At 41.9% G+C, this 13,898-nt stretch overlaps 1 protein-coding gene across 6 annotated transcripts in view; it reads left to right on the forward strand.

Annotated features, from left to right (window-relative positions):
- SLC44A5 (solute carrier family 44 member 5) overlaps positions 1-13,898 on the forward strand; it is a 223,836-nt gene that overhangs the window by 103,616 nt on the left and 106,322 nt on the right. For all 6 annotated transcript variants that reach the window (XM_077333307.1, XM_077333305.1, XM_077333309.1 and 3 more), the window contains exon 2: positions 12,634-12,682. In XM_077333307.1, coding sequence (XP_077189422.1) covers positions 12,634-12,682 — 49 coding nt within the window. The remainder of the gene's footprint in view (positions 1-12,633; positions 12,683-13,898) is intronic.

The following is a 13,898-nucleotide window of genomic DNA, read 5'->3' on the forward strand; positions in this document are numbered from 1 at the left end:
CAGCCTCTCTGAAGCTCTCTTTCTGTTCAATATTAGTGTATTTTGCTCATGCTAAAAGTAATTGCAATTAGATATCACTTTTTTTAGAAAAAAAATTGAAGTCAGATTCATATAAATAAATTAATTAGTATTTTAACTTTAAAACAAACAGGGCTCTATAATATGTTTACTATTTAGTAATGGAACTGATATGTGGTGTTTTTCAGTTTTTGAAAATTTTTGGTGAATCAGTATGTTTTTGTTCCTTCCCCCATAGTTACAGAGGTAAGTCACATTGACATTACTTTATGCAGGTATGCAAATTTACAATCGCATGTAGTTATGTTTGCTGAGAAAAAATTGTTTATTGATTTAGGAAAAGTTTATTTTAAAATAAATGTTTAATAATTGCTGTTTAATGTTTACACAAAAATTAGACTTGTATTGACTGTGCCATCCTAAGTAGAGTTATAAATTTCTGAGTATATTGAAGTCAATGAGATTAGAAGGGTACGATACCATACCAATCCCACAGCATTTTGAATTTTCTTTTAGAATGTTTTGTTTTCATTTTTCATAATACTATTTTTCATTTTTTATAATACTTCAATCATATTGCAGATTTATGAACTAGAGTCTTTATACACAAAATGGTTAAATGTTTCTCAGGAGACTTCAGGCATGGTTGAGTAAACCTTTTTGGTTGGGGGAAGGGACTTAAGAATTTGGGTGTAAATCTTATTTTTGGTTGGAATACACCACATGTCAAAATCTGAAAATAACATGTGCTAAGTAAAACAATGATGTGAAAATCAATATTTAGTATGTGCTTCAGGAAATTTGCAATATTCTGTTGTTAATCTTTGCTAATATATTTTGCCTTTGAGCATGCTAATCTTCTGTAAGGAAACAATCAAGTGCTGTCATAGATTGTAGCATATTATCCTTTTGTTATAGTAGTCAGAATCACAAACACTTCAGTTTGAGTGATGCAGTGTTTTACTGTCTAAAGTGAATGCTTTTCTTCCCAAGTTGCTTTTTTTTTTTGCTTATTAAAGAAGAAAAAAGTTTCCATTTTAACAAGAAACCAGTCTGTGGATCGGTTTATATACTATTTCTTTCTCATCTGATCTAAAAAATGCATGGCTCTTCCATTTGATAGTGGTGTACTGTGTATACTAAATTTGAAGGCAATTATTACAAAATCTGTATTGCTAATTGGACTGAAGTCATTACAGGAAGTAGAATGCTTTTTGTATGCATATGGCTTGGCCCCACTGGCTATATTATCAGCCATTCTGTTTTATGTAGTCATCCTGGGCATTTGGGAAATTGCTGCTGTTAATGATACTGCAGCATTATGTAGGGCAGTGTAGAAGAATATGCTTGAGGAAGATAATGACCTTAATGTAGTGTATTTTTCAACCTTCACTTAATACTATCCTTAAAAATGGAAAAAACGTATAACCTGTGTTTGAAAAGGCAAAACATGCAAATGTATAAAATATATCTGGACTTACTGTTGCAGACCTGCAAGCATTTGTCCCTATTGAATGCACTGTGATTCTCTGTTTGGATAGTCATGAGTTTCTAGGATTGGCTAGGGATAAAGTACAATATGTCTTTAGACATGTCCATTAAACTGTTGGAATCTATTCTGTGTGCTTATTTTCCAGGTTTCGGAACTACAGAAAATAGTCCTACAAACAGAACAATTAGGAAAAGAGTCTAACAAAGAACTTCTGCTTAGTGCAAAACTGCAGAGCATAGCTGAGTACATAGCATACTGCTTTACATTTACCTTCTGAACCTGCTGTTGGGTCTGAATGATTTCTCTGTGACAGAGTAATTTGTGTTCTGTAGCAGCCAGCAGTTTTATCACATACATCTGTTCCAAAGCTATTAGCTACTAAAGTTCTTACTTAGCAAAAATGTTTTTGCTGGTTATTGGGGTGGAAGAGAACATCTTTGCTGCAGTACAAAGACAAGGGTTACCCTTCTGAGCTTGCAGAACAAAATTTTTATGTATTATTTACATTTTCTAATATGAAATGTGAGGACGTTGGTTAAGTTAAACTCACTTTCCAAAGTAGAACGAAGCTCATTAAATTCCTTTGACCCACCAGTCAGAGATGGGTGCACACCCCTTTTACACCCCCCCCCAAAAGGGATCTTGCTGCATTACATTATGGTCTATTTTCTGAAAGGAAATAGCTAGCACATCATTCTTCTTGCATCCAGGTGATATTCCATTGCAACATCTATACTTTGTTTGAATTAGAGAATGTCCTTACTATTTAAATATTTGTTCATCTTCCATCCTCTCATGCAGACCTACATTGTACAAGCTGGTTGCAGACATTTTCTAGCTTTAAAAATTCAAAGAGGGGTTCCCCACCCATTTCAGAACTGGCAAATACATGGAATTCTTGCTTCAAGCCCCATGTGCTTCATGGCTAGGTGCCTCCTTTCCTCAAGTTTTTTTTTTGCCACCAAAAGAACAGGAGACTTTCAAGTATGCTCTAAAGCTTGTTTGATTTACCAGTGCTTATGGGGAAGGCACTGGCAAACCACCCCGTATTGAGTCTGCCATGAAAACGCTAGAGGGTGTCACCCCAAGGGTCAGACATGACTCGGTGCTTGCACAGGGGATACCTTTACCTTTTAACCCCAAAGGCCTGCTCAGATACACCTCTAGGCTAAAAGCTGCAATGAGAAGGCTTTGTCTTCCTTGGTTCCTTCCAACTCTGAGTTTGGTTTTACTTCTTCTGGCTCTAACTGGTGAAATCTGTTCTGGAGCCCCCCCCCCCCAATGGTTTTCTCAGTTCCAAGAGTTCCAACTATCACATAGGCTTTGGTAGCTCCAAAACGCTTCTTCATTTTTTCCAAACGTGCCCATAGTCATCTCCTCCAGGACCATCAGCTAAGGTATGGTCATAATTGGAACTTATAGCAAAATAGCATAAAAGATAAGGCTGCTTCAAATTGGGCCGTGTCTAGTCTTCTAAGGGTTCAGAGACTGATCAGGATGTCATTCTAGTTCCCCTGCTCACCACATCACCACAGATGTCTTCCTTAGCTGGTTTCTTTTTAGACTTGGATGATTACTATAACATCCCTCTGGGACAACTGCTGCCCTCAGAATTGGTACCTCCCTTATCTTGGCAACCAGCAGTTCCCCCTCAGCATTCTTATTTTATTATATATCATAAATTTATTTAAGCAGATGGATAGGACAACATCCTCAAATTTTAAGAGGGCATTATTTGAATACATGGGCATTTCGGGGTATTCATATCACACTGGCTCCATTCTAGTCTCCATATCATGAGCATGAAGAAGAAGGCTCTGCAGCATCGTGCAAAGAATGCTTTGGGCCTGTCACCTGATTTATTTATATTTTGTTGTTGTTATGTGCGAAGTCGTGTCCGACCCATCGCGACCCCATGGACAATGATCCTCCAGGCCTTCCTGTCCTCTACCATTCCCTGGAGTCCTTTTAAGTTTGCACCTACTGCTTCAGTGACTTCATCCATCCACCTCATTCTCTGTCGTCCCCTTCTTCTTTTGCCCTCGATCACTCCCAGCATTAGGCTCTTCTCCAGGGAGTCCTTCCTTCTCATGAGGTGGCCAAAGTATTTGAGTTTCATCTTCAGGATCTGGCCTTCTAAAGAGCAGTCAGGGCTGATCTCCTCTAGGACTGACCGGTTTGTTCGCCTTGCAGTCCAAGGGACTCGCAAGAGTCTTCTCCAGCACCAGAGTTCAAAAGCCTCAATTCTTTGACGCTCGGCCTTCTTTATGGTCCAACTTTCGCAGCCATACATTGCAACTGGGAATACCATAGCCTTGACTAAACGCACTTTTGTTGGTAGGGTGATGTCTCTGCTTTTTAGGATGCTGTCTAGATTTGCCATAGCTTTCCTCCCTAGGAGCAAGCGTCTTTTAATTTCTTTGCTGCAGTCCCCATCTGCAGTGATCTTGGAGCCGAGGAAAATAAAATCTGTCACTATCTCCATTTCTTCCCCATCTATTTGCCAGGAATTGAGAGGGCCGGCTGCCATGATCTTTGTTTTCTTGATGTTGAGTTTCAAGCCAACTTTTGCACTCTCCTCCTTCACCCGCATCAACAGGCTCTTTAGTTCCTCTTCACTTTCTGCCATGAGAGTGGTATCATCTGCATATCTGAGGTTGTTGATATTTCTCCCTGCAATCTTGATCCCAATTTGTGACTCCTCTAATCCCGCCTTTCTCATGATGTGCTCCGCATACAAGTTAAATAGGTAAGGCGACAGTATACAGCCTTGCCGAACTCCTTTCTCAATTTTGAACCAATCCGTGATTCCATATTCAGTTCTCACTGTTGCTTCTTGACCTGCATATAAATTTCTCAAGAGACAAATAAGATGCTCTGGTATTCCCATCTCTTTAAGAACTTGCCACAATTTGTTGTGCTCCACACAATCAAAGGCTTTAGCATAGTCAATGAAGCAGAAGTAGATGTTCTTCTGGAACTCCCTAGCTTTTTCCATGATCCAGCGTATGTTGGCAATTTGATCTCTAGTTCCTCTACCTCTTCGAAATCCTGCCTGTACTTCTGGAAGTTCTCGGTCCACATATTGCTGGAGCCTAGCTTGTAGGATTTTGAGCATAACTTTGCTAGCATGAGAAATGAGTGCAATGGTGCGGTAGTTTGAACATTCTTTGGCATTGCCCTTCTTTGGGATTGGAATGTAAACTGACCTTTTCCAATCCTGTGGCCATTGCTGAGTTTTCCAAATTTGCTGGCATATTGAGTGTAGCACTTTTACTGCATCGTCCTTTAAGATTTTGAATAGTTCAACTGGAATGCTGTCACCACCACTAGCTTTATTGTTGCTCAGACTTCCTAAGGCCCATTTGACTTCACATTCCAGGATGTCTGGCTCCAGGTCAGTAACTACCCCACTGTGGTCATCAGGGATGTTAAGCTCGCTCTTGTATAGTTCTTCTGTATAATTTTGCCACCTTTGCTTAATCTCTTCTGCTTCTGTGAGGTCCCTACCATTTTGGTCCCTTATCATACCCATCTTTGCATGAAACGTTCTCTTCATATCTCCTTCTAAGGGTTCAGAGACTGATCAGGATGTCATTTTAGTTCCCCTGCTCACCACATCACCATTTACATTTATGATACCATTGTCAACTCAACTCCAGCATCTCCTAGCAAGGACCTCTGTCTCCGTGGAAAGCAAATGCTAGGGATGGTGAAAGCCCTGAAATGGATACTTTCGCCTTGGACAGCCATCCAAAAGACCATAAATTGTGTCATTTATACTCTAATACTCCAGGGATAGTTGCTTTTCTGATCCTGGAAAGACTCTCTGACCTCACAGTTCCATTCTGGCAAAACCCAGCCTCTCCTTAAGATTGAAAAGTCATATAGGTTAAAGCAAGACTCTTGCGAATTTCTGTCTATACATTCACCACAGTGGTGGCTTGCCACCTGCTGGGGATGAATGTTGGACAGGCCTTTGACATGCTTCCTTGTATCCTGTAGTTAATGTATACATTCACCACAGTCTTCATTAAATACAGAATACAAGGAAGCATGTCAAAGGCCTGTCCAACATTCATCCCCAGCAGGTGGCAAGCCACCATCTGGATACTCTGTGAAGAAATTCATAAGCTTCCTCTGCTTTCAATTTTAGAGTAGTGAATTATCAGGTGATTAGGGGAGGCTACCAACTTTTCCTCTGGGATATCTTCTGCACGAAGGATTTGGCTGTGATCACTGGTTGTTTGGTTGTGGGTCTAATTCCTCCTTATTGCTTACTGCAGTATTTCTCTGGCAGGGCTATTCAAGGTATATTTTTTAACATGAACTAATGGTATTGTTGGTAATATATTTTAAACTGCTAGATGTTTGCATACATAGCATATTGGAAATGTGACCACCACACTTAGTCTTCCTTGAAAATTGTAGTAAAACCTTTGGCATGTTCTGGGGTTTCTTTCTCAAATCTTCCTGTATAGTAGTGGAAAGCAGAACTGATAAGCTGATTGAATTCAGCTGTCATAAACAACCTGTTGAAGGCTGGATGTTGGTGAGAAGATGCTATCACTAGCTGCAGAAATGCTGGGTGAATTTCTGATAAATTGACTCACCTTAAATACTTCCCATCTTTTGTGCATGGGTGGAGGTTCAAAAAATTCTACTACTATTTAATGTTGCTTCTCAGTGCAATGAAGTAAACAGCCAGTCTGAACAAAGAATCTATTAATCTTCACCCCCCCCCTGAGGTTTCCTATATTACTGCCAACACAGTAAACACTGGAAAACACTGGTTTCTTGTGCCTTCTATGCCTGAAATACTTTATTTATGTAATAATTTCCAACAGCAAAAATGTGTGCTGCGCAATATGTTATTAGTTATAAAAATAACATTGCTGTTTTACGGCACAGAACTTTATTTCTGCATGTGAGACTTCTTAACTCTTTGCAGCCAGATACATGTTTAGCAAATAGTCTTGTATGAACCTGACAGTCATGGATTCATTCCTCTGAATGTGGCAGCTGGAAAAATGGTTGAGGACATTGCTACCAGCTAAATTTTTACTTCAAGTTCTCCCTCAATTTAACCTTCATATACATTATATAATTTATTCTTCTAGTATAAAATTAACTGTATTCATATGGGAAATGGTAGAAGACCTGGAATGTCTGCTAGGAGCCCATGTTGTAAATCCTTTCCATAACATCAACCTTCTGGAAATGAATATAGTACATGGTATGTACTGCAGGCCTCTCCATGTTGTCTGGGGCTTCTCACATTGCCAAGTGGTACAGAAAAGTGTGGCATTCAGCAGCTTTCATATTGCCAACATATTATTCTGTTAAATTATTGATAAATTGTATCTATATTTTGTATGTTTTATATATAAACCACCAAATAAATAAATGGATAGATCAATACATACATAGATCAATACATAGATACATAGATACATACATACATACATACATACATACATACATACATACATACATACATACATTTTTTAAAATGTCGAATTTCAGTGATATAGATCCAATAGTGTTTTTTTTTTAATGTGACTGGCATAATTGCTATGCTTCTTAAAATGGTTCATTCTGCAGAGCTGGAACACGTATCATGATAAACGTTTTTCCCCACAACTTTTTCAAATGCAAAGAATTTCATAACAATGTAATTCTCACATCATATCAAGAGAATAACAAACTCTAATAGTTTAATATCACTATTGGCCATATTCCATAGAACCACACCTGAGCATTAGCGAGGGAACCTTTGCTGCCACGGGTCCGGAGCACCGTGAAGGACGCTGCATGGGAAGCTGGGACTACAAGTCCCAGCATCCCTAGAGGCTGGCACCAGTGCAACGGCAGTAAAGGGAGGGGCTGAGGCCAGGATCCTTTACAAGGAGTCACATGGACGGACCCTGCCTCTTCTTCTGCTTTGTACCTGAGGGAAAGGACGGAGCGCCGGGTAAGTGTGGCGACTGCGCAATTGCGGCCTGCCACAATTGCCATCGTCAGGCATCCTGAAGCACTCGGGAACGGCTTTGAAGAATTTCGGTTCTTCAGGCTTGTTCAAGGTTTCATTGGGCGGAGAAGTTTAAAAGAATATTTTTTAAAAGTCTCTGGGTAGTGCCGATGGCGCAGAAGAAGCGGCCAGCCAAGGCAAGGGGGGGTCCACAGCGAGGCTCATCTGTGCTACAGGGGGTCCAGGACAGGAACGTCCTAGATGTTATGGCAGGCCGAGGGCAAGTGGGTTCACAGCCCGTGGGAGTCGGTTTGGAGGCGGGCCCTTCCATCACCGGAGTGGTTAACAGCCCATACGGAACTTGGGCTGCTAGAAGAAGGGCAGTCCAAGCAAGCAGGCTGGTGGCATTAGGACAATAGTCTATTTTGGGGCAGGCTGCACAGGGGCAGGATACTGCGACTGGAGGGGAGGTGCAGTACCTCATGGGACACAGGCGCCTAGACAGCACCCTGCTCAGACTCAAGGGGCACATTATGCCACATGCCTGGGATCACAGGCTCACATGGGATCATAGGCCCAGGAGGTGTGGCCCATTAATGCCATGGGGGCATCGGGAGCTCAGTATTGGGGAGGATCCAGCAGTGGCAGTGGCAATGGGCAGGGTGCTTCCTGGCCTTGCCAGCAGATGTGTTCCCAGACAGCATGGACAATGGCACAGCCTGCTGGAGGGATGCAAGGAGCATATGGGCTGCCTGCGGGGCTGGTTGCACAGCACACCTTCAGGGTGCACCTTTAGGGGGCCCCCCAATTATTGGCCTGCTGCAATATCACAGCCAGTGACAGGGCAAGGTAGTGTCAGGCAGTGGGAGAAAATATGGCTGGGGGTCAACAATGGATGCCCCCAAATGCATCCTTGGCTGTTTCTTCAGCAGCCAGTAGGTCAATGTTGCAAGGACCAATTAGTGATCATTATTCTAGAGGTGGACAACATATGGTCAGGGGCCAGGAATGGGCATCCCCTACTATGTCATCGCTCCTAATTCATTGGCAACTGTAGGGTCAGTGGCACCACCTGGATTAGGTGGGGCACAAGGGGGTCAATATACAAACTCACAACCTTGGCAGATGCCTAGCACATTGGCGCAATTGCATCATGCAGGACAATCTTCTGTTGGTTCTTAGCAGCCTGGGACATACAATTCCTGGCAACAGTCTGGGGACAGGGCGGCTCAAGGGTCTGGTGCATATAGGCAATTCTGGCCCATATCAATGGGCACTCAGAGTGTAGGTGATGGTTTGGCGGGGATGCCTGGGGGTTTGGGAGCCATGCCTTCTGTGTCACAAGATACAGGGAATGTACAGCAGGAAGCACAGAAGAAAAAGCGGACAAAGCAAGGAGGCACAAAGAGGGCTCGGGCAAGATAGGAGTCCACTTCATCTGGTGAGTCTTTTTCTTCTGAGGAAGTGACAGTGGAGAAGAAGCGGGATGGCAATTACTGGTTGCATGGGGCATTGGTCCCTGGCATTCCAGCATGGTAGGCTTCTCGCTGGGAATCTACAAAGGAATATTATAAGGAAAAAGGGGTAGGTGTCCCAATGGCTCCAGCCACTGGATATGCCCGGGGGGAGAATCCACCAGGGACACACCGTTCCACAAAAATTAGAGAGAGAGTGCTGGACGGTTGCTATGTGGATGTGTTCCGCTTAGTGCATCCTGACGAAGAAGCTCAATTTACATGGTCCAGGAGGGAGAAAAAAGGGAAGGAATCAGTAAAGGTTGATCGGCCCTTCCATAATTGGATACTTGGTTATGGGCAGTACATGGGTATGGTCATATCCTGAGAGAGGATGGCACTTGTTCCAACATATTAATAATGTTTTAGAGGCATGGTCCCTGTCTGGAGATGTGGCAGCAATCTCCTATGATAAGTTAATGAGGGAAAGGGCTTCCAACAGTGAGCAGGCAAGGTGGGATGTAAAGGACCATGATGCTTGGATAGTCAAGGTGGGTCCTTACGTAAAAAAATATTACCAGGAGCGGTGAAAATTTGGTGGGCGCAGAGAAGGGAGAGGGGCCTGCTGGGATTACAATAGGGGTATGTGCCAGTGGCATCGATGCTGCTATGAGCACTGCTGTGATGCATGTGGGGGCAGTCACTCGAAGCAAGACTGCGAAAAGCCAACAGGTAGTCAACAGCCCTTTCGAGGGGGCCGGTCCTCATCCAAAAAAGGAGGAGGGTCAGGAAACAATAACGGGCAGAAGAGCAACTGAAGTGCCTGCGGAACTGAGGACCTTGGCATGCATGCCTGTTTGTGTGGCTGTGCTGCTTCGTTTGTTAAGTTGCTATCCTAATAAAAAAGTGGCGGCATATCTCGCAATGGGATTTTCTGAAGGTTTCAGGATCCCTTTCACAGGACTGAGGGTCGCAACGATGAGCGGCAATTTAAAATCAGCAAGCCAACTTCCTGAGGTCCTGGCAGCCAAGATTGGTAAGGAGTGTGTGGCTGGGAAAATGGCGAGTCCATACAATAGTCCTCCTCTTGAAATTTACAGATATCACCCCTGGGTGTAGTGCCAAAAAAGACTCCTGGACAATATCGAATGATACCTCACTTGTCGTACCCAAAAGGTTCATCGGTCTATGATGCCATAGCACCTGAATTGTGCTCGGTCAAATATGCATTGTTGGACCATGCGGTGGCTATCATTCGAGCATGTGGTCAGGAGTCTCTTATGGCAAAGTGCAACATTCAGTCCTCCTTTCTTTTATTGCCCGTTCACCCAGAGGATTTTTGCTTTTGGGGCTGTTATTTTGACGGGTGCTGGTATGTTGATAAGGCGATGCCCATGTGATGTTTAATCTCGTGTGCGGATTTTGAAGCATTCAGCACGATCCTAGAATAGGAAATAAAAGAAAACACAGTGCCCACATATCACTTATTATTTGGATGATTTTTTGGTTTTGGCCTCAGCAAATTCGGCGGACTGTGGTGAGCCATTGGTGGCATTTAAACAACTGGCAGATGAACTGAGTGTACCTTTAGCCGATGAAAAGACAACTAGACTCCATAGCAAGAGTGTTTTGATTGCCACAAGACAAATTATGTGTCTTGACAAATGTGATTGACGATATGTTGGGGGAAAGAAAATGTACCTTGAGAGAGATGCAGGTATTGCTTGGTCATCTGAAATTTGCCTGCAAAGCAGTGTCTCCAGGTTAGGCCTTCTGTGCGCGATTGGCATGTTCTTAAGCGGGCGTTTCCTCTCCCCACCATCACATTCGTTTAACAAGGTCCATAAAGGAAGATTTAAAGTTTTGGCTGAAATTTTTGGAGGGTTTTAACGGGGTTGCTATTTGGCAATCCCCACTGACTCCTGAGAACTCTTTGCAAGTTCACTCTGATGCAGCCAGCAGTCTGTGGTTTGGGGTAATCTACCAAAACAGGTAGTGTTCTGAGCATTGGCCAATAGGTTGGCAGGGAACAGGCATTTTGAAGGACCTCACTTTTCTCTAGCTCTTCCCGGTGGTGGTGGCTGTCGTTCTGTGGAAAAATATATTTAAAGACTACAGGGTTTTATTTTGGTGTGACAACCTAGCAGTTGTCTGCATTATTAACAGACAGTCTAGCCGATCGGAGAGGGTTATAAGATTAGTGAGGCATTTGGTGCGTACCTGTTTGGGTTCCAACATTACTTTTCATGCCAAGCATATTCCCAGGGTGGTTAACAATGTGGCAGATGCCTTGTCTAAATTCCACGAACATCGGTTATGAGTTTTGGCTCTGTCAGTGAACTTGACGACAGATCTTTTCCCGGAGGAGCTGTGGATACTTGGCACCATCCAGCAAGCTGTGATGGGTTCATTAGCACCTTCCACGCTGCGGGTATACTCGAGTGCACTCCAATTTTTATAGGGTATGGGATTGCAAGGCTATGGAAAGTGCATTTTATTTCAGTCTAATATTTGTAATTAAGACTTTGTCAATTCTTTGAAGAAGACTACATATTCAAGGCTGCATTACTTCATAATTTTAAAATTTTCTCTTATGAGTTCATTTTGAAAAAAGAAATACTCTTAAAACAGATGAAACTGTGGTGTGGCGGTTCAGTGTGGCAGACTCTATTCTGGACAACTGGGTTTGATTCTCTGCTCTTCCACATAAAGCCTGCTGGATGACCTTGGGCCTCTCATAGTTCCCTCAGAATTCTCTCAAACCCATCTACCTTACCTTACAAGGATCGGAGAGAGGATCGCACCTTGCAGGACTCCAGATGTAAGGAGGTGGCGGCTTGATGATCTCTCTCCTATTACTACCCTCTGTTTGTGACCCCGAATTAAGGAGATCAGCCATTGGAGGGCTATCCCCCGTATTCTGGTGTCGGTGAGGTGGTGAGCTAGAATTTGCAGACAATACTAAACTGGGATGGGTAGCAAACACAACAGAAGACCAAATCAGAATACAGGATGATCTTGATAGGCTCGAGAAGTCGGCTAAATTGAATAAAATGAAATTCAACAGGGAAAAATGTAAAATTCTGCATTTAGGTAGGAAACACCATGGGGGTGATTTGTTTTGGCAGTAGTATGTGCAAAAAGGATCTAGGAGTCTCAGTTGAAGAGGATATAGACGAACTGGAGCATGTCCAGAGGAGGGCAACAAAGATGGTGAGCGATTTGGAGACCAAGATATATGAGGAAAAGTTGGGAGAGCTTGGTCTCCAAATCCCTCACCATGAAGGATGGAGCAGAGTTGTTCTCTCTTGCCCCGGAGGGACAGATCAGAACCAATGGGATGAAATTAATTCAAAAGAAATTCCGTCTAAACATCCGGAAGAAGTTCCTGACAGAGCAGTTTCTCAGTGGTTGCCTGCAATAAGTAGTTTTCCATTTCTTCTTCAGTATGAATTTTCGCACTCCACTCTTTCTCAATACACAGTGATTAAAGTCTATATCAGTCATAAAGTATAAATCAGTCATAGCTGGTAAATTAAGTTCAGCACAATCTATGAGTATGAGTTTCATCACGCAACAAATTAATGATACTTCTCATAAAAATAAACTAGTTAATTGCCTACATGTATTTTTAATACAACATAACTACTTTGTTTTGCTTACTGTGACATATTTATAATATTTTATTTTAAATGCAGGTGAACCAAGAAAATTTGACCCAAAGTTCAGAGGGCCTATTCACAACAGGTAAATATTTTCATTTAATATATTGAACTGCAATATTTTTCTGGACATGAAAGGGAAAGGATGTACAAAATTGTATGTTTTGTTTTCATGCTGTTTTTCTTGTGGTTGGAAGATGGCAAAGTTTCTCTTGACACATGACAACAAAATATCAGGGGTACTGAGAGTGAGTGTGCATGCTTGTGCTGTGTTGAGTTACGGACAAAATGGCATATTTATTGATAGGTCTCTATCTTTGTGGATTTCAGATATGATTTGGTGGGGATATTGGTTCCTGCTCCACCTTTTGGCATTTGCTGGTGAGACATTGTAGTTGAGCCCATTGTGGTAAAAGTTTATACTGCTTAAAATTGGGAAATGCATGGTAAAGGATTATGGTAGTAATTAAGATCCAAGTTTATTACCTTAGAAGATATATTTATCTAGAATAGGTAACAAAACATGGATCTGGGCCTATAATGAAAATGCAATTGCATTTACATGGCTTGTTGTTTCAAGTTCCAGTGTCATGTAGTATCTATGCCAGTCCGTTCTCACTGTAATCAGGCTCTGGCAATTTAAATTAAATAGACTTTACATAACCTTGAAAAACAAACAGTATACCAACAAGGCAGTCCTAAACAGCATATGCGCTTGAGCTCAATGAGTGTAAGTCTGCTTAGTATCATACTGCACACACATATAATATGATCATTATTTTATATCATGGGATAAGTCATGCCATATAGGAAGGGAAACTTTATGCTAATGTTTTCTGGAATCTATAATGGTAAATTTCCATGTTTCAGTCCTCATGCTACCACATCCTAATCATTATAAGCACATATGTTTAGAATTACTTAGTATTACGTGTAAATGTACCTTTTGACCATTTCTATACACATACAAACTGCTGTATTGGCATTCTTAAATCATTGATGTTTGTATACCTGACATTTTCCAAATCCATTTTCCCCCATGTTTTTTTTCCACTTCAGTTTTCAGATGTGGAATTACCAAATTCAAATTTTGTTTCTCACCATCCTTTTCTATTATCAGCATCAGATGTACATCCTCCCCCCCGCAAGTCCCCTGAACAACAGACTTTTTTGAAGTGTAGTTTTGATTGTGTTACAACAATGATGTTTTCTTAACTTACTAATATCACTATGGTATAATGCAAGGACAAAATGAGTAGTGAGGTTTAATATAGCTTTCTTTATGCAATTACCCATCCATG

The sequence above is a fragment of the Paroedura picta genome, chromosome 4 (assembly GCF_049243985.1).
Source record: "Paroedura picta isolate Pp20150507F chromosome 4, Ppicta_v3.0, whole genome shotgun sequence".
Taxonomy (NCBI): Eukaryota; Metazoa; Chordata; class Lepidosauria; order Squamata; family Gekkonidae; genus Paroedura; species Paroedura picta.